Below are 20,869 nucleotides of genomic sequence, written 5' to 3' on the forward strand. Positions count from 1 at the left end.
TCTTTTCATGTAATCCTTGTATAGTTGTATTCTTCTCAATATATATTTCGAGGTTCCGTTCCCCTTTGCCCAATATAATAATAGAAAATGACTCTTCTTAAAAATTTTAAAGATGAGTCACTTAAGGTTATATGCAGTAGTTTATTTTCAGCTGGTTTAGTAAACCAGAAAAGAAATGGTCGGATGGTTTGAAAGTTGTCAAATTTACACCCCTGTTTACATTTCTAGACCGTTTCATCATTATAAAAAGAAATGTATCAACGTCATAGGAGCAGGTGGAGTGACGTGAACAGAACCTAAAATGACAATCAACAGAGACCAATGAAATAATGCTTTCGAAAGAGATGAAAGCATTCCATCCTAATCGATATGGGTGGCACTGTATCAGCGTACAAAGAAATTATGTATGATGGGAACCTAATTCTAGTATATGCTAATACAAATCTATGTTTGGCGATGTGCAAGAGATGTACCTTCTATACCTTGGACACCGACTTTCTAACATATGCTAGTGTAAAAATTTGGGCTTCTGCGTGTGGTCTTTAGCATCTGACTTGGTACCTGTTTGGTTCACATAATAGCCCATCTGAACCCCATCCTAACTGTTTAGGGTCAAAACTGCAAAAACAACTGAACTAGGTTGTTTACTACTGCGTCATATATAGTGTAGATGCCTAAGCAATATTGCAATAAGATCCTGGAGATATTCATGTCACTCGTATTACTTCTTTGAATGATATGGTGTCATCACGCGGGTGAGCTTCTTCAACCCGAACCTCCACTTCATCACCAACATGTGACCCTATCCCCACCCACGCAGATGCTTGAAATCCAACCTATAAAATACAGCCAGATTAATAAACCATCAGGACAGCAACAAGAGCTAGAAGACATTTGAAACAATAATCAAACCAAAGATATATAAAAATACAAAACAATGAGAACATCCTTTAGAGTGGACTTTAGCAAGGTTAGTGACAGATCCATTCATTAGTTTTACTAGGCCGTTCAATTGATATTTGTTTGGAGTTGGTATGGAATATAATACAGAACTAGACGAACAAATACAAGAACTTGACTATATTAGACTAAAGTATTAGTGTGTTACATATGAAGATCTTTCAGGTACATCACTTAGATAAGCGGGTCGGTAATGGATCAAAACAGGTTCAGATGAAACAAGAGATTTTTTGATACTAATTGGGTTGACCCAGAACACTCTGTCCACATAGTTTACGAATTTTATAGCCAATTGGTGCGTCAAATATTACCAGAAAATGTATAATATATGAATACGTAAATGGTAATTTACAACTCGAACCAACGGATTCACAAGCAAGGGGCTAAAAATGCTGCTTCTAATATCACCTATAGTCGTAGCATCATCAGGAGCATAATGCAGCCAACAATATAGGTTAGTAAGCATAAAGAAGAAGTTAGAAGTTTACCTCCAGAAGTAGTAAAGACGCATTGCGATCTTTAAGGAATTTAAGGATCAATGCACGAAATTTTCTTTGTTTGGGTTGCCTTCTCAAGTACTCTAGTATCCAATATCGTAGACTGCTACTAAATAGTTTCTTTGCTATTCTAGTGTTCATGTTCACAGATGCAGCCATCCCTTCCAGTTGCCCAGATGTAAATGGAAGAGCATCACCTCTAAGAAAAGCTTTCACCTAGAAATACATAGGTTTATCATACCAATTGACAACCACTATAAATAATACAGAAACACCAATAACTATAAGAACGTCACCTGGTAATGAGCAAGGAGGTCCATATATCTGCGAATGGGAGATGTAAACTGTACATAACCAGGAATTCCGAGAATACCATGCCGTATAGCTTTTCTATAATCCATTTCAGCAGCACGCATAAGTTTGACAATTGCGGAGCTGCGAACTGGGCCTTCTGGAAGATGATCATATGCAGACGTATCAATTTTCGACTGGGGCTGTCCTCTGTATGGTAATGGAATCTTATTAGAAGAACCAAATGTGGCTAGAGCTTCCCCGCAAAGTATCATCATCTCAGAAACAAGTCGCATAGCAGGATCCGTCTGGTCATCAACATACAACCTAATTGATGGTTCTGGATCATCTGGATTTTCCACCTTTATTCTAGGTTCCAATGACCCTGTCTCAATCGCACCCTAAAACAAGTATAATTTCATAATCACAATCAAAGAAATTCATCTAAAGCTGATGAATCAATAAATCCATTTTCTTCATTAATGTATATGGATTTCTTACAATATATGTTGATTAAAAAACACTAACTTTATGGGCGGTGATATTTTCCTTGTAATGTTCAATAAAACCAATACAAATGACTAACCTGTCCACGCCGCCACTGAAGCCGAAGACTTGCTGCCTCTGCAAGAATTCTCAATTCCACCTCTTCTTCTAAATTCATATGAAGAAGCTCGGATGCACTCTCATATGTTAACATATAGGTTGGCCTAATAATTGAATTATTCACTGCATATTCTGCAATACTGTTATCAGGTAATGTATTAAGTCATGAGAAAAAAACAATTGCAAATGAAATATTGTTATATTACTAAAAAGTGAAACTTTGGACACTAAAGCATATTATTGATAGGGCCATTCAATGATAGGGAGCACCACAAACACATTCTATAAATGACTGAAATAGAAGATTGGAGATTATTCTCATATGGAAACGAATGTGTACATGCAGATGCATATTATTGAGCAGGCCATCAATAGCAGCAGCAAACATACATGTATAATCCACACTGAATAGAAGATCTTGTCATACTTAAACAACATTGTACATCAGTACATGCAGATGTTAAAGCTCAAACCATGAAATATTAATGAAGAAAATGGCTATAAGCCTAATATCGCAATGCAACCCAATACAATATGAGCAGGTTACAGTGTTTTGCCAATATGGTAGTTCAGTATGTGCATGTTTAGTACTCCGCTTAACAAATCTATACATGATAACACCTACTTTCTGATACACCTTTCTTATGGTATAAATTGCAATCGCTCCTGTTCAACTTTTTTTATGAAAGGCAAATATTCACACACACTATTACCATGCAGTTGTTCCAATTAGGACTTGAACTATCAACCTCTTGGTTGGAGGATCAACTCAATAACTACTAGGCTAGTACCCGTATATTGAGTGGTACTATAAGTCTATAACACATATCTTCATGAAAAGCCTTGATAGTTTACCTTCCATCAGAACGCAGTACAACTGACACTGTAACTGCCCTGCAATTTGTTCCTTGCTGCAAGCTCATTCCCTCCATGGCAAGTTTTTCAGGAAACATTGGATAGGTGGCAGTTGGTAAGAAAACAGATGTTCCTCTTCGTAATGCTTCTCTACAGTGAAACCATAACTAAGAAACTTAGCGACCACTATAACTGCAACTATAAGCTGTACAGACCCAAAAGTACCTGTCAATCAAGCTCCCTGGCTCAACAAAGCTAGCTGGATCAGCGACATGTATCCAAACTTTAATACGACCATCCTGCAACTTTGTTGCACTCAATGCATCATCAAGCTGTAAATTTTATTCATTGAGGTTAGATAATGCAAACTTCTAATTAAACATGCTAAACTTCAAATTAGATATATGTGTGTGTGTGTGTGTAGCAACATGTAACCTCAATGTCCATCCTTACACCCGATTGTGGTGACATATTTCCAATTCTCTAATGGCTTGGCATTTTTGTAATAGAACATAAAAGTGATACTTTGTTCTGAACAGATTTGGAAGATTTCGGATGCTAAAATACAGAAATACTATTGATAAATGCTTGATTCAAATTATTGAAAGGGTTCGAGAGGTTTGTCCACTTGTTCTCCAGATGTATAATCACTTTACTAAAGTAATATTTAAACTCATCATTTAATTAGATATGGCAATAATTGTTGTTCACAAAGATGGCTGGATATTGTATGAAATTTTGACATGTTTTAGACCCTGGAAGATTAAATTATAGACAACGATGGGCTTTTGGTTAATCTTCATTTTTTATTAAAAAATACTCATCCTCCCAATAATTTCATTCATCGAATGCTTATATTGTGCTGAAGCTAAGAGTATGGGGAAGCATTGCTTTTTGAATACTGGTTTCAATTATATACAATCATTTTCTCAAATAACTTATTGATTTTACAGCATCCCTCAAAAAGCAAATCATTGATGAAAAGGTTTAGACGATACTCTATCATGACACTGGCTGTCCATGCCACCGACTATCATTGTGAAATTTCTGGCCAAACTTTGGCGTCGTACTCAATAGGCAATTCGGTTTTTTTCATCTTAACTTGACTATTACCAAGTCTAAATTTAAAGAACCTTTCACTTTCAGTAAATTAGAATGTACCTATCCTATCTGGGTGTTGGCAGTTATTGATGGTACAGCTTACCTTAGATTATGTTCTTTTGGTAGGGACAACAACAAAATCTTCCTAACTGAATGAACAGTTATGGACTTATGGTACATACTACATATATGCGGTATGCCAATGAGCCAACATATTTAAACCTAGAAAACCCACTATCTATAATCTATAATCCTTTATAAAACAAATTGGCTCTCTATTTTTGGAAATTCAGCACTTTTTTCAATATTCCCAAACTACCCCTAAGTAACCCTAACAAATATATTTACAATGGTTAGTTTTTGCACCTTATTAATTTTTGCATCTAATCCTCGACTTATATTTAGAATGATAACCACGGTTAGATGCCTCATCATCTGTATTACCGTTACGACATCTCACGCATTATAAACCGTTGCCGCAGCAACGCGCGGGCACCCTTCTAGTTAAACTAATGTATGTTCCTTTAATGTACACACACATGTATGATATTCATATACATCTGAAAAGAGAAATTTAGATAACAAAGTAACGTTACCTCATCTGCTTCATCCACGTCAATTGCATATACCTTCAGATGTGTCAGATCTATCCTATTGTCCTGAAGTCGCATGCAACAACAAGCAACAGTTAGTCCACTATGTACAATAAATAATCCAATATGATGATGATTCTTGAAAGCGAAATTCTACGCAACCTAAGAGGGAGAACTTTAAAAGCAATATGTAATCACACATCTTCAAATGACTTCAACAATAAGATGAAGAAAAAGAAAAAGAAATCAGTAAAATAACCATACTCCTACTTCATTGATTGACAATAAGCAAATCTGAGCAATCATAAAGGTATATGAATTACCAATGGGGTTAAACCCATTGGTACCACATCATGTGACCACATGGGCCCACAGATGAAGGTTGTAGGTCACGGATTCAAAACTTGTTGAAGGCAAGTAGAGAAACTATATCTTGTGATCCATGTGTGAGGGTGGTGAGTCACTGCGCATGAGTTCTATGCGGTGTGCACTCTAGGTACCAAGACGGTACATAGGTATATGAATTTTCTAAGGCCTAAGTAAAGCTTGACGCATGCTAACATGTGTTTATACAAGAAACCTAATGCTCCTGTCAACTAATGAAATGAAGAATAGGGAAGAACATATACACACATATATACATAAACATATATACTAGTCTTAGACTACTGTGGATACACTGGCAGTATATGGTAATGATTTATATATATTTGAATGACTAATACGTACTATTGAAGATTTTGTTGTATAAAGCCTTTTATATGATGTATGAATCCTTAATATCATGAAGCATGGAATTTTTATATTCTTATTCATTAAATTCACTATTGTTGAATTTATTATGTTAGTATCATATATTTTATATAGTTGTATTGCATGAAACTTAATATCATCTAATGCTTATTTACATAATCATTTTATATACTTGTATTGCATAAAATTCAAAGTAATTGTGAATTTATAAATCAAAATTCAGTTTTTGTAATAATTGTGAAAAGATGACAACAAATAAAAAAGAAACACGTCACATTTAGTCATGTTTATCATAGCTTTTCAAAGTTGATAGCAAGTCATGTAAAAATAGCTATAAACTAATAAGCCAAGCTTATAAGTTAAATGATACATTTGCGTTTATTTAAAAGAAGTAACTTGTTTTAATATTTAATGAAAGAAAAGAAGATTAATTTTTTTGTCCCACTTGGACTTGAAGTCATGAACAAGCCTTTAACTACAAAAAGAAAATTTCTTAGCATATATCAGGGTAGTGACTTTTCAACAAATTCTGAACTTAGTATAAATTTGATAGGACTTCCATCATTTTCATTCATTAATACTATTGTAATATATTTGATTTATAAAGCTCCCAACCGCCCATGTAAATGGGACCAATATAATATTGTTTAACAAGCAGAAAAAATTACTTCATAAGATCTCTAAACATAAGAAACCCATTACCTTGTCTGCATCCAGTGATTCTTGCAGCAGTCTGTCAGCTGCTGACAAGATATGATCTGGATAACTGGTACGTACGTTGAGCTTCAGAAGATCAAGATTGACATGTACAGGGAAATATCCGATATCTATGAGGAGATTTACTGCTGAAGTAGACGTCTTAGCTAAGCCCATCGCCTTTAGGATCTAATAATTGATAATATAAAACATAAGAGTGACTGAATGAGTGTCACATCTTGTGATCTACGAAAACTTTCAGAAATTATGCATCGTAGGAAAACGGTCAATAATAGCACAAGGATTACTCTTCAAAATGCGCAAGGAAATTTCAGACACTTTCAACATTCACCTCACAGATGAAATATGTTTACGTATGTAATAGGAAATTACCGCTCCTGCAGTATTCTTTTGCCCATCATCTTTACAAGCATCTATAGCAAATGCCTCAAGAGACTCAATTTTGTGCCAGTTTTTCTCGTCAGCTTGCCAAGACCCTTTACAAGGTTTATCACGTGGTGGCATTGATTTTGCAGATTTCAGCAACTGTAAGAACTCTTGAAACTCTTTCTCGGCCGCCTCCTTAGCAAGCAGTTTACGCTTCATTTCTTCTACCTAGATAATTTAGTTGACAAATAAATTTGCCTTAGCGACTCTCAACGTTGAAAGAGACAACAGAAAAAATAACAATATCTGCACTTGCAATATGACTTGTCAAAAACAGCCAACAAAACATCAGTGGCACTGACCTAAACAGTACATAAATTTCTGTATACGAACAAAGTGCTTAATACAGGGAGTGAGGGTGTCAAAATAACATACTAAGCTATTGATTAAAAAGATACACACAAAAAAACAACAGCAAACAGTCTGTCCCAGAAAAGCATTCAATATTGTAACATATGTAACTGTCGATCAAATAGTTCAAATGTAGCTCAATAAGAAAGAAAAAAATAGGGGAGTTCTTGTAACCAATACATAAAATAAATACTAGAAACATCATTTGTCATCACATAATTTATAACCATGTGAGTTCATAACATATTTAACTCCATCCCCTTTCACAGGTGTTTTATTCTCATTCAATATGTATTATCTAATTAGTTCTTCATAACCATCAGCTAAAAACACAGCCGTAAGCTAAATGGCATGCCTTCTGCTTGGAGTATATTAGAGCAACTAGCCTTTCTATCTGTCTTGGTCATTACTGACAAGAACATTGCATAGAATGGGAATTAATCAAAGGGCACACCTGAACAGTTGTCCGAGGACCATAGACAGCACAAGAGCCTTTGCTGTCAAGCACAGTGAAGTAAACTTCATCTCTTGATAGTAAGAGATGCGCACAGTAGCTCTCAAGAGGTTCAGCACTGCCAAAGATCATCTGTAAGAATATAAAAAGGTTAATGGAGACCCAACAATAAATCAAATATCACATTCAACCACACATACCTCAGCCAATTCTGCAGCTGTTACTGATTTGTTACTATCAAGAAGCTCAATCCAAGCAAATTCAAGGAGTGTGGGATCCTGCAACATATTACTTAGGTAAATATCAGTATAAACCATAAAAACTACGGACATGTTACATCATTTAACTCAACTACTTAAGTAAAAGAGAACCAACCAAGTTATCCTGAGCTTTCTGATTGAAATCTGATATCTGCGTGGTATTTAAATTAATAAGCCCTGGAACTATATAAGTGATTTGCTGTGGTTTAATGGAAGTTGTAACACCATTCTGCATATTAAAAACCAGGAAACAATGATAAATCAGCCTAATGCCATTAAAGTAATGAAGAAAGAGTTCCTAAATCTAGCAACCCATGCAACATGCATTAGTAACTTTGTTTCCAGAAAAACCTGATCAGAAACTATCCAATTCCTCCTTCCATCAGGTTTCTGAGCAACAGCGAGCAAAATCCTTTCAGAATCTTTCTTAAACTCCAAAAGCAATCCTTTCTGCAATACTTGCTTCTGTAGATTGTTATCAACAACCGCCTTACTGTTTGTCAATAATGATCTGAAGACCAGGAAAACAATTCACAATAAACCCCAGCATATACTGAAGTAAATTAAGTAACATGAACCCCCAGGTGATTCGTCAAGTCAAACTTCGCTATGTCAGAACTTCAAAATACAGAAGGTAGAAATTATCACCGAGCTAAGTGAGGTGCGTAGATACGAAGATATTAGGTAGATAATGACGCGGACCAAAGAAGCTGGGTGTTCAAGCATGTCAAAGCAGCACAAATTAACTATCAACCCTTTATAAACTTTTGCCTAGATGTTGGCATGGACATAGTACATAGTCCTAATCTGGTTCTTCAGGTCAACAGCCAGCAAAAATGGCAAATCTCTTTACTTAATCGATTATACTATAATACCAACACAAATGACATCAACCTTGTAAAAACTATAGTCAAACTCCTGAGGAACAAGCCCTATCATACGCTTTACTAGCTTCTTTTAGATACTGTCAATAAGAATGGGTAGCCAATCAAGACATTCATAATAAGCCCATCGGTAGTTCATAGTTTGACATAGAGAATGGTTCGTGTGGCTTTCAACCATGCCAGCACCTACGAAACTACTATCTTGGCAACAAGACATATGGGGAACAACATATCAACACTTCTTACATATAACTCTTGATTGGCCAACATATATATAAAACTGTATAATAATACGGATCCTACATTCCAAAGGATGATCCATTGCTAAGTGACGAAGATGCTGAACAATACAATCGTTTTGCTGAATAATAGTGATTAAGTTTTTATTGATTAACTTAAAGTGTATGCAGTAGCTCTGCTGTTCAAATACAGTCAATCAATAAGCCATACGTAACTGTCTCCTAATAGTTGGCATGGTACATAGTCCTTATCTGGTTCTTGGGTTCAGCGGCTAGCTAAAATCATATAGCCCTGTATTTCACTTTCAGCTGCTCATATACTATATGTGATTTAAAAAAATACAGTCAAATTCTGAAGGAACAATTCATAACGTACAATAGGAATGGATAGCTAAGCACTACATTCATAGTGATAATATCATCGACTCAATACCTTGACATAGGGAATACTTCAGATGGCTTTCGATGACCTTAACAACATGCGTGAAAGTGCAATTGGGAAACTACTAACTTGGCAATAAAACAAACAGAAAACACAATACCAACCCTTTTCATCTATGACTCTTTATTGGCCAATACACCGATAACGTTGAGGACTGATACAAATCCTACATTCTGACCTATATGATCGTTTTTGCTACTAGTAATGATTAACATTAAAATCTAAATTTAGAGTGTATGTGCTATAAGCCTATAATGTTCAAATACAATCTAACTATCGTATATTATATTTGTACATTAACTATATCACCTCCTTTATATAATAAAATTATTATTCACAAACTTGCAACATTACATACATAAATTCTGTATCTATCCTAGCTTCATAACAAATAAAACATAATGTGAATTCATAAACAATATATATATACACACTAACAAGTAATAACAAAAGAGATTATCGATACGCACTTATTACCGGCACGAATCTTCCTTCTGCGTAACCCTTCGAACTCTTCGAGCACAGAATCGACGAAGCTTTGTACAGAATAGCTTCGATTTCCATATCGTATTACGTTATGGTGAAAATGACTAAAAACTAACGGTCTACAAATTGAAAAACGAGAAAACTGTAAGTACGGATAAGGCCGGATTTGTTGGAACCGCCGGAAAGCAGTTAACGGCAACGGAGATGACGGTGACGTGGAGCGAAGTAGGGTGACTCCTGTACGGACCACCATGTTTTTTAAGTGTTGGTTCCGGTTTTTCCTTTTTGTTGTTGATAATAAAGCTGGGAATTGTAACGGAGAAAAGCGGGTCGGGTCGGTTTCGGATCATGGATGAGGTCAGAAAGGAACCCGATGGTGAGTAAGACAAAAATCTTAATCTTAATATATACTACTAACTAATCAAATCGCTCAATTTTATCAAATTGATTCTTGTTTATGTTATTATTTAAATTAAATATAAATTAAAAATCTTAATAATCATTATTCAAATATATTATTGTATTAGTATTAATATTTATATTAATTTCTTAAAAAATCTCATTAATTTACATTTTTTTATTTTTCATTAATAATTTACATTGTTTAGCCCTGAATACTTAATTTATTTTTATTTTTAGCCATAACTTGAGGGAACCTTTTAAAATTTATAATCATTTAATTAATTAAAAAAATTTCAACATATGAAATATTGTCTACAAAATGCTATTTCAAAACCTAATGACTTATTTACAAATATTAGATTAGATTTTTATAAATTTTAAATATTAATATTTAGTTTAATATTTAATATAAACACAACTTCAACTCTACATACATATCTCAGACATAATAACCGATGACGATATACAACATCATTGTCCTAAACACAATAGGATTCACACAAGATTGGACGATCACAGAATAAAACACGATTAAAACAGAAGGTTACTTGAATACTAAATTCAAATCAATATGAACTCCATTCAAGACTCATTCCATCTCTCAGTTAAAAAGGTACATAATTTTCTCCTTTTTATATATTAGTTTTGCGTATTAATGTTTGGAGTTATAGTTGTCAGTCAAATCAGGGTCCTAATTGTTATCAAAAAATATGAAAACAATCATAATTGTTATCTAATTATCATATGACATGTGATTGAAAATAAACCTATTGGTGTTATGGGTTTGTATCATGATCAAGTACATATACTTGAATGTCAAGTACATGATCACAAGTATGTTTATAGATAAATTATTAATTTATATTAATTTGTAGAAAAAGTCTCATTAATTAATTTATTTTTTTGTTTTCCATCAACAATTTACACTTTTTAGCCCTCAATATTTAATTTAATTTATTTGTAACCACCAACTTGAGAGGGTTTTTTAAAAATTTTCTAAAAACAGTTACAAAAATTATTTATATTTAATTTTTTTTAAGTAACAATTGTCACTCAAATCAAGAGTACTAATTGTTATCAAATAAAATGAAACAATCATAATTGTTATCTAATTACCATAAGACGGGTAATTGAAAAAGAGCATGCATCATGACCACATACATATACTTGAATGTCAAATACAAGATCACAAGTATAGTTATATTTTAATTCTTAATCATCTTTCATAATAATATCACATTATGAGTACAACTAGTTTCAGAAAAGTATATTATAGATAAATTATTATAGCATGTGCCTTGTGGAATGACTACGACAAACAATTCCATCAATATGTCTAAGCTAATAATGACAGTGACGAACCTATGATTATTGTACTACAACTTGCTAAATATAACACTTAGAACCGTTTATCTTCAAAATTATAAGCTTTTATGACTTAAATGTATGAAAATCTAATATTGATAATATCATAAACGTGTGTCCAGAGTTGGACACGAGTCTAAAATCTAGTTTATTACCTATATAGTCATCTTTTAATAATTAAAAACTTAAGGAAAATAATAATAGCAGTCTTAAGGTTGTCATTAACAGCTTATTTTACATGCATAAAAAGTACTAGTATTTTATAGATCAATAACCATCCCTGAATTTTTGCAATGCAAAATACAAATTTTAATGCAACAAATTAATGACTTAAATGTATGAAGATCCAATATTGATAATATCGTAAACGTGTGTCAAAGCTTGGAAACGGATCTAAAATCTAATTTATTACCTATATAGTCATCTTTTAATAATTAAAAACTTAAGGAAAATAATAATAGCAGTCCTAAGGTTGTCATTAATATCTTATTTTACATGCATAAAAAGTACTAGTATTTTATAGATCAATAACAATCCCTGAATTTTTGCAATAAAAAGTACAAGTTTTAATGCAACAAATTAGTTAATACTGACAGCTCTAAAGGCTGACATTAACAAAACTCAAAACTTAATATATTAAATTTCATATTTTTGTTTACTTAATAAAAAATATTTATCGCATTTATTATTACTTAATACATATAATCGTATTATATGTTCAATTGTTTAATACATTTAAAACATAATAATTAAAAATAATAATTTTATTTTTACTTTATTTAAACCTACATCCACAGATGTTGGTTATAAACATAACAAAAAATACTTAATTTTATTTATTTATTGTAATGATATAACATTTTTCAATATTCACAAAATTTTTCTTCTGACATATGTTCGCAATAAATTATCAACTAATAGATTATATGTTCTAATATCGTTTAAATATGCCGTTTGAAAGAAAAAAAATATATCATCTTAATCAAAATCTTAATATATACTATAAGACAGTTAAACTAATGACTTATTAACCAATCAAATCGTTCAATTTTATCAAATTGACTTTCGCTTATGTCGTCATTTAGATAAATTATAAATTAAAAATCCTAATAATAATTATCCAAATATATTATTATAATATTATTTATATTAATTTGTAGAAAAAGTCTCATTAATTTATTTATTTTTTGTTTTCCATCAACAATTTACACTTTTTAGCCCTCAATATTTAATTTAATTTATTTTTAACCACCAACTTGAGAGGATTTTTTTAAAATTGTCTAAAAACAGTTACAAAAATTATTTATATTTAATTTTTTTAAGTTACAATTGCCACTCAAATCAAGAGTACTAATTGTTATCAAATAAAATGAAAACAATCATAATTGTTATCTAATTACCATAAGACGGGTAATTGAAAAAGAGCCCGCATCATGACCACATACATATACTTGAATGTCAAATACAATATCACAAGTATAGTTATATTTTAATTCTTAATCATCTTTCATAATAATATCACATTATGAGTACAACTAGTTTCAAAAACTTCTATAATAAGGAAATTATTGTAGCATGTGTCGTGTGGAATGACTACGTCAAACAATTCCATCAATATGTCTCAGCTAATAATGACAGCGACGAGCATGCGATTATTGTACTACAGTTTGCACATTGTAACACTTAGAACCTTATATCTTCAAAATTATAAGATTTTATAAATTAAATGTATGAATATCTAATATTAATAATATCGTAAACCCCGTGTCCAGTGTTGGACACGGGTCTAAAATCTAGTTTAAATATATAAAGGTTTTATATTGATATATATTTATAGATGTTTTTTAAAGAATTTAATATTTAATTAAGCCCGTCTTTCAACATATTAATATATATATTAAAAACAAAAGTATGAAAAAACGTGTAAAGAATAGTGTATTTTCTATTCTTTTTATTTTAACCACATAAGTTTTAATTTTTGTTGTATTTTTAATCATTTGAATAATACATGTTTTCTTCAAAAACTTTATGGTTTTTTAACCTCGGTCCATGAAAGCATACCTATTTACAACGCATTATCTCTTGAATAATTCTTTTCTATTAAATCGTTAACAAATGTAATGTCTCCCGGGGTAACGCCCGGGTGACATATCTTGTTCTATGTAAATAAACAAGTAATATTTGAAAACATGAATATATTTAAATAAATAAATATAAATAGTATAAATATATACTCGTAAGTAATCCTAATACCCGTACGATGTACGGTAGCTATATAAATTATATTATAACGAAATTCGAATATGCATCATACATGATTTGTGAGTATCAAATAAGTTGTGGTTAAAGTAAATCGATGAACGAATCTAAATTATAATAATAAATATAATATATGTTTAGTTAAACTTTTGGATTTACCTTAAATTTTTAGAATCATATCAAAATTAGAGCTTGTAATTATAGTGGATGATGACAAATAGTCTTGTGATTTGAGATCGTAAACTCAAATTTTTGAAATTTTCATGTTAATAACTTATTATAATTAATATAAATAATATGAGATACAAAATTGAGAAATAATTTAAAAAAAAAAAATTATTAATGAGAACACGGTCAATGAAATAAGATTATAATATGTTTTATATTAATAAGTCAAGAGTTAGAGTTTAGTTTTAAGTCTAATAAGGAAATTGAATTTATATACAACTAAAAAAAGCTAATTTAACAAAATAAATAAATTAGTAAGACACGTGTCGATCAAGAATTACGCTACGTGTCGTTTTAAGAACATGTCAATCATGTTTTAGTTTATTGATGGATATCATGAATGTATTTAACGCGCATACTCCATAGTTTACTTGTGTCCATTTTGCTTACTTTTAAACATATGCTAGTTACGATGTATATTGTGAACTAGTCTTCAGTCCCGTCCGATGGACGGATAATCCCAATATATATATATATATATCAAAATAATAAATAACAAAACAGGTGAAAAATAACAAAACATAGACAAAATTAAGAAATTTAAAAGTATAGACCCTTTTGTAGTAGAATAAACAATCATAATCAAAGTACAATTGAGAGTAAAATAAACTAAAGAGTTGAAAATGTAACACCCCAACTAAGGCGGAACAATGAGATGTACAGAAAGTCGAGTATTCAAAACAAAGGATTATAAATAACATTCACCATAGTTTTATTTGATAAAAGAATTTACAAATGTACAAGCATGTGAACCAATTTCCAAGTACAAATGCGTCCACCGTACTTGAATATTAAGTTCGCGAAAGAAATAACAAGCACATGAAGTAGTATACTACAATGATCAAGGCGGATTCCATTGCCTATCACAAGGTTTGATCTTTGACTCCAAAAGGCAACACAAATAATCATGAAGCATATAAATCCTCAATGCTTAAGCTTATTTCCTGAAAAGCATGAAGAAAAAGTGTCAACTACGAAAACGTAGTTGGTGAGTGCATAGGTTTTTATATAAATCTTGGTACATCACCGTTTTAATACTTAGAAAAACTGATTACTATTACATTTCGAAATATCCAAACCATATGATCGACAAAATTTTCATATCATGTTATCAAGTTTCCAAATACCATAATGTCATATCAAGACTTGGAGAATCTATAGTAAAATTTCAGGTTCTCATTTGTCAAATCATCATGAGAGAAAAAGTATATAAATCGATTAATCGTATATCATACCAAAATCATTCGGTTACCAAAATCATTTCAATATCACCAATTTCCATGAATATTTCCAATTCATCCTTTGATAATCATTTGTTCAACTCATTATAACCCATGTAAATAAATCCTTGTCATATGACCACAAGGGTCTAATTCCATTATCTTAGATGAGTAAATGCTTGAGCCACTACTACTACCATTTTATTCAAGTCCGATTACAATCCAATAATTCAATTCATAGCACAAGCTGTCAATCAAGTGCCGTAATAATAATAACAATGATGATAATGGGTCGTGCCATGGAGACGCCCGATTATCTTAAGGTAGTTAGAACACCCGGGGGCCAGACTAGAAGTGGAGGTTGTCACGAAGGCAACCAACCTTCCAACGGTACGCTTTGGGTGGGCGGACGAAACCTAGTTGCGCAACTAACTAACTACAGGCCTCCACTTTCGGAGTAAATAGTAGTGTACCGAACGCCGCGGTTTGACAGAACTCAAGCTCATCACATAAATCCTTTATTTTCATGAACATACGAAACAATTTTATTTCATACTCATATATCAAGAATCATTTCATATAACAACTCTCTTTCAAGAAACATTGCATATATAGAAAGTAGTTTCATTTATCATGCTTTTCACCCCGAAAGTAAAGCACATAAAAGAGTTTGAAAGGGGGCTATGACTCACCTTGATATGCCGCATATTATATTCACTTATCCAAAATGGGTACTTCCCATCAATCGCTCCATCATACATCCGTCACGTTTCTCAATCACATTTGAAAGCCAAGACTATCCCTACGATAGGACTAATACATGTAAGTTCCTATCTTAAGCCATCACTTAGAAATGCCACTTTCATTATATTGCTATCAATTGTGGAACCCAAGTATATTGTCAACATTCGCATTGTTTTGGTTGTAGCGATTGATGGTGTAAAATGTTACTTTAATTACATGCGTAGTTATAAGTTGTTAGATTTTTGGTAACTTGGCTTCATTTGTGGTTTCACTTGGCATCTTAGGTCATCATGTAGATATATCGTATTAAGTTATGTTATCCTTGTTCATCATTTGTTGTGTAATCGATTTTAGCGTGAATTAACATTTGTGATATCAATATATAGCTTGGTTAAGACAATTACTTATGTCAATCTCACTTAATTATCTTTGTTTTATTTTGATTACACTTATCTCATGAAATTCGTTTAAGTGTTATGGGCCATTATCAATTGGGTTTTAGGTGTCATGGGCTTTTAAATGTTTTGGGCTTACATTAGTTATTGAGCTTTACCTTATTTGGGTTAGGTGCATAATGGGTTATAGTGGTTATTGGGCTATAAGGCTTATTGGGCCAAGTGGGCCTATTGATTTGTGTTCCTTATGGGTTCATTATTTGGGTCGGGTTAGCCCATTATGGTTCTTAGTTCATTACATAGCCCATTATGTCATTTATAAGATTACTTACAAATTTTCTGTTTTATACTTTATTTTTAAGAAATGTTAGCTACTATTTTGGGGTCAAGACGAATTAGTTGGACCTTCATGATTTTTACACAGTGACTTATATGTATCTAGTATTTTTGTGAATTTTTGGTGAATTTTTAGATGATGTTTGGTGTCCGTAAAAATTATCCAAACACGAACTGTCTCGAATGGGCACTGCTTGCGACATCAGAAGTTTTATAAAAGTTCTTGATGTTCTGATTGTTAGAAAAATCCCATGATTTTATTTTGAGTTCACAACACATTGAAATTACTTTCTACCAAGTATGACTTCCTGGAACTTTATGGATTAGGAGATAAAAATTGTTAAAGTTTATAAAATATTCATACAAAATTACAGTTTTGACCAGTTTCAGTAGAAAAATCATATCTTTAGTTTGGTTCAGTATTTTTGAGTAATTCCAGTTGGAGGTTAATCTTAACTCATTTGTCTACAACTTTTATTTTGATATTCTTTCTTGAAAATTCCCTCACATGCCCAGTTTTCCCGTTCAAAGACAGAAGATGGATTCTGTCAGCTTACTTTGTTTGCCCAATGCATGCCTTTACTTTATGGCTTCACCCAATACTTATTTTGGCAAACCCAATACATTTTGTTCATCCTAATTCATCTATTCATCTTTCATTAGTGTTTTCTCCAGATTTTATTTCATATTTTATGGACAAATCATGTGATGAAGGTGATGAATTTATATTTGTGTTCTTGTGATTTCGGTTAGTGACTTTTATGCATTGTTTGGTCTTGAATTCTTATAAAATCCTTATTTCTTGTACTAACTTCATAAATCCCAGATTATTAACATGTATTTAATCATCAAAATATATATATGAAATCATCAATTAAAGACCCATCTCAAATCTCAAATCAAAACAACTTAAACTAGTGCAAATCCAAGCATGCATGTAATCATCTCATCATTTTACAACAAATCTTTATCCAACTTCAATTCAACAACTTAAAAACATATTTTTATGAAAAACTCCAGAAATATATTCATCAAGATATATAAAAATATGACCATATTTCAAAGGAAAAATCACTTTAAAAGTTATTTAATCTATAACAACACTTTTGGGTCTTAAACTTGTTGAATCCTTGAATCTTTTCTCTAGATCTTGACATGCAATATCATGAAAGAAAAGATTCTATCAACTTGCCCTCATCAAGTGTATATTCAAAAGAAAACTTGAAGATTCATAAAGAAAACATGAGTTTTTGATAAAATCTTTAAGCATAAACATAAGCAAGATTTAATCTAGTGAAAGGAGGGAAGATTATACCCTTGAAGAAGAATATGCAGATTTTCGTGACCCTTAATGCCTCCAACAACCCTTGTTTCAACCTTAATATAACCCTTAAACTATGCTTGAATTAATCCTTTGTTAATCTAGCCTATAACCCTTATTATTAATATGTGTTTAGATGGATTTTTCTTCCTTTATCTTCCTTGAGGGATGCCAAAAATGAAGAGAGAAAGAGAGGAGAGAAAGTAGTTGTTTGAGTGTAAGAATGTGTTTGTGTGTGTGTTGGAAGAATAAGTGTTGGAGTGTTAATTGTATGGGGAGTATAAGGGAGAATGAATTTTGATTGGAGGTATTGTATGGGGAGTGGGGAGGGCTGGCCATCAAGGGGGTTTTGAAGGGATTTTCTTATTTTTTTTGTATAAAAATAGTGTATATATATTGTAGTGTAAGTATAGGTTAAGTGGATATTTATTTTGTAAGTGTTATGTTAGTTAAATATAGGTAATTAGTTGTTTTGGTTAAAAAATATATAAGTGTATGTATATGTCATGTATATATGTATGTATGGATATATTCTTGTATTTTTAGTTGGTTACATAAGCTATTAGTTGTAAACTTGTATTTATTTTTAAGCATATATATATATACTTACTCATTATTTAAGCACTTTATATACATATAACTTACAAATATTTTCGAGATGGAAATTTTTATTTTCATGGCCATATTTACTTAAATTTGGTTTGGTGTTTAATTTGTTGGACAATTTATAGGAAATTTGGATTGTTATCTCAACTTGTGAGTCTTACATTATTGTTTATATAACTTAATTGGTTAACAATAAAAAATTTTGTTCAAAGGTATTTTATGAAGTTCATTTAAAACTAGTTTATTGCTTGAGATTATCTCGAATGATTCTAGTTATTGTTTATGGCATTTCTAAGGCATTTCACCGTACTAGAGGGCAATTGTCAATATGCCTAAATGTCTAGAAGGTCAATTTCCCTAACAAACCTCTAGGGATAGATACCTAGATAAATATAAGTACGTTGTCTTAGTCGGAAAATGAGGGTTGTCACAGAAAATATAACAATAACATAACAATTCATCTCAAATAATGAACAAACATTGACAAAATACCAAAAACTAAATTAAAGTGATATAAAAAAACGCATGTTTCTTTTGTTGAGAAGTTATATAACCATATATTATTTTTTAAAGATAGAAATGAAAGAAATGATCGAAAATGATTAATAAAAATTTATTTACGTTATATATATAATAACTTATTGTGAGAGTTTTAAGGATAGTATATATATATCTTTAAAATTTATAATAGATTTGTTTTGATATATAAAAAAAAGATTTATGATAGATTTCAAGTATAATTATTTAATTATAATTATTTAATTAATAAGAAAAAAAATCTAGAAAAGAAGAAAAGAGCTAAATTAATTAAAATGGATAATTAGGCCTAAAAAGGGAGATTGGGGGTGCCAAATATACCCCAATCTCCTCTTTTAGTTATATTATAAATTTGTGATAATAACTTCTACATACTCACATAAATATCTTCAACGATATTGGTATTTCACACCTTTTAGTATTATAAAGCAGGATGGTTGGATCAGTGATAAACACTCTGATTTGTTGAGACATAAGTTATGGGTTTGATCTTCATCTCATGCAAAGGTTGGGGGGCTTTTTCTACCATTTAGGTAGAAAATGAAAGGAGTCTCTCTACTTAAATAGAGGTAAGGTCTGACTACATCTTAACTCTCCTCATACACCGTAGAGGTATTGAGGCTCAAAATCCGCGAAAGACGACACTTTGATCAGTTTCTTTCTTTAAAAACCAACTGGGTTGGACCAGTGGTTGGAACCGGTAATGGGATCGATCCTCATGACTGTTTCGGTCAAAAATTACCTAAGATAATTTTAGAAAGAATTTTAAACAACTCAAGAATCGAAAATTTGTAAGTGGGGTTTAGTGTTCAAGGATCTTCAATAAAAAAGGAAAATTTCTTAACAAAAATTACTAACTAAGAGTTTAGGCTAAAAAGAGTTTTAAAATGATCTTTGAGATAGAAATACTTCGAGTAATTAAAAAAACGGTTGAAGATAATTTAAAGTAATGCAAATTAATACTAAAATCTTAAAGAAATGCGATAAAGAATAAAGACACCAGAATTTTGTTGACGAGGAAAAACCCTTGATCCAGTTAAGTGATCTTAGGTAAAAAACCCCAGGAGAATGCAATCGACCATTCCTTAGTTCTTTTATTATTTTGATTGATTACAATACAATGAGAGTGAGAGTGATTTGATCGAGCTAATGAACGAAAATAAAGTAAGAATGCAGTGAATGAGTGTGTGAGAAGATAGCCTAATCTCGATCAACCACTCGTTATTTATAATGTAAAATGCTAACTAACTATCCGAAATATCTGGGATCTTTCGTGTGAAATTATTCAACGTGTTGAAGTTGAAAAATGGACGTTGAGTCTTCCTTGACACGTTTATTCTTCAAGTCCGTTGCGATTTTCTTGGGATTATTTGTTTACTTTCTCGCTGAATAAACTGAATGAATGTAGACACTTGTTTTCGACCGTTGGCTATATTCTGAATATCCTGGATCTTAAATCCAGGATTCTGCAAAAGGGGTGGATCTTAAATCCAGGATTATTTGTTTTCGACCGTTGGCTATATTTTTTGAAAGGGGTGGAT

The 20,869-nt window shown here is 31.7% G+C and overlaps 1 protein-coding gene across 1 annotated transcript; it reads right to left on the minus strand.

Moving 5' to 3' along the window:
- Nucleotides 1–316: 316 nt before the first annotated feature.
- On the minus strand, nt 317–10,177 carry LOC122593233 (ribonuclease II, chloroplastic/mitochondrial). Its single transcript, XM_043765615.1, has 14 exons — nt 9,900–10,177; nt 8,216–8,375; nt 7,980–8,093; nt 7,805–7,882; nt 7,605–7,736; nt 6,746–6,967; nt 6,359–6,541; nt 4,907–4,969; nt 3,435–3,541; nt 3,210–3,359; nt 2,335–2,494; nt 1,754–2,149; nt 1,449–1,673; nt 317–836 (listed from the first exon to the last, which is right to left on the minus strand). Exons 1-14 carry the CDS (start codon nt 10,166–10,168, stop codon nt 708–710), a joined length of 2,388 nt encoding a protein of 795 aa, XP_043621550.1. The 5' UTR covers nt 10,169–10,177; the 3' UTR covers nt 317–707.
- Between the last annotated feature and the right edge of the window lie 10,692 nt (nt 10,178–20,869).

This window comes from Erigeron canadensis, chromosome 3, assembly GCF_010389155.1.
Source record: "Erigeron canadensis isolate Cc75 chromosome 3, C_canadensis_v1, whole genome shotgun sequence".
Lineage (NCBI taxonomy): Eukaryota > Viridiplantae > Streptophyta > Magnoliopsida > Asterales > Asteraceae > Erigeron > Erigeron canadensis.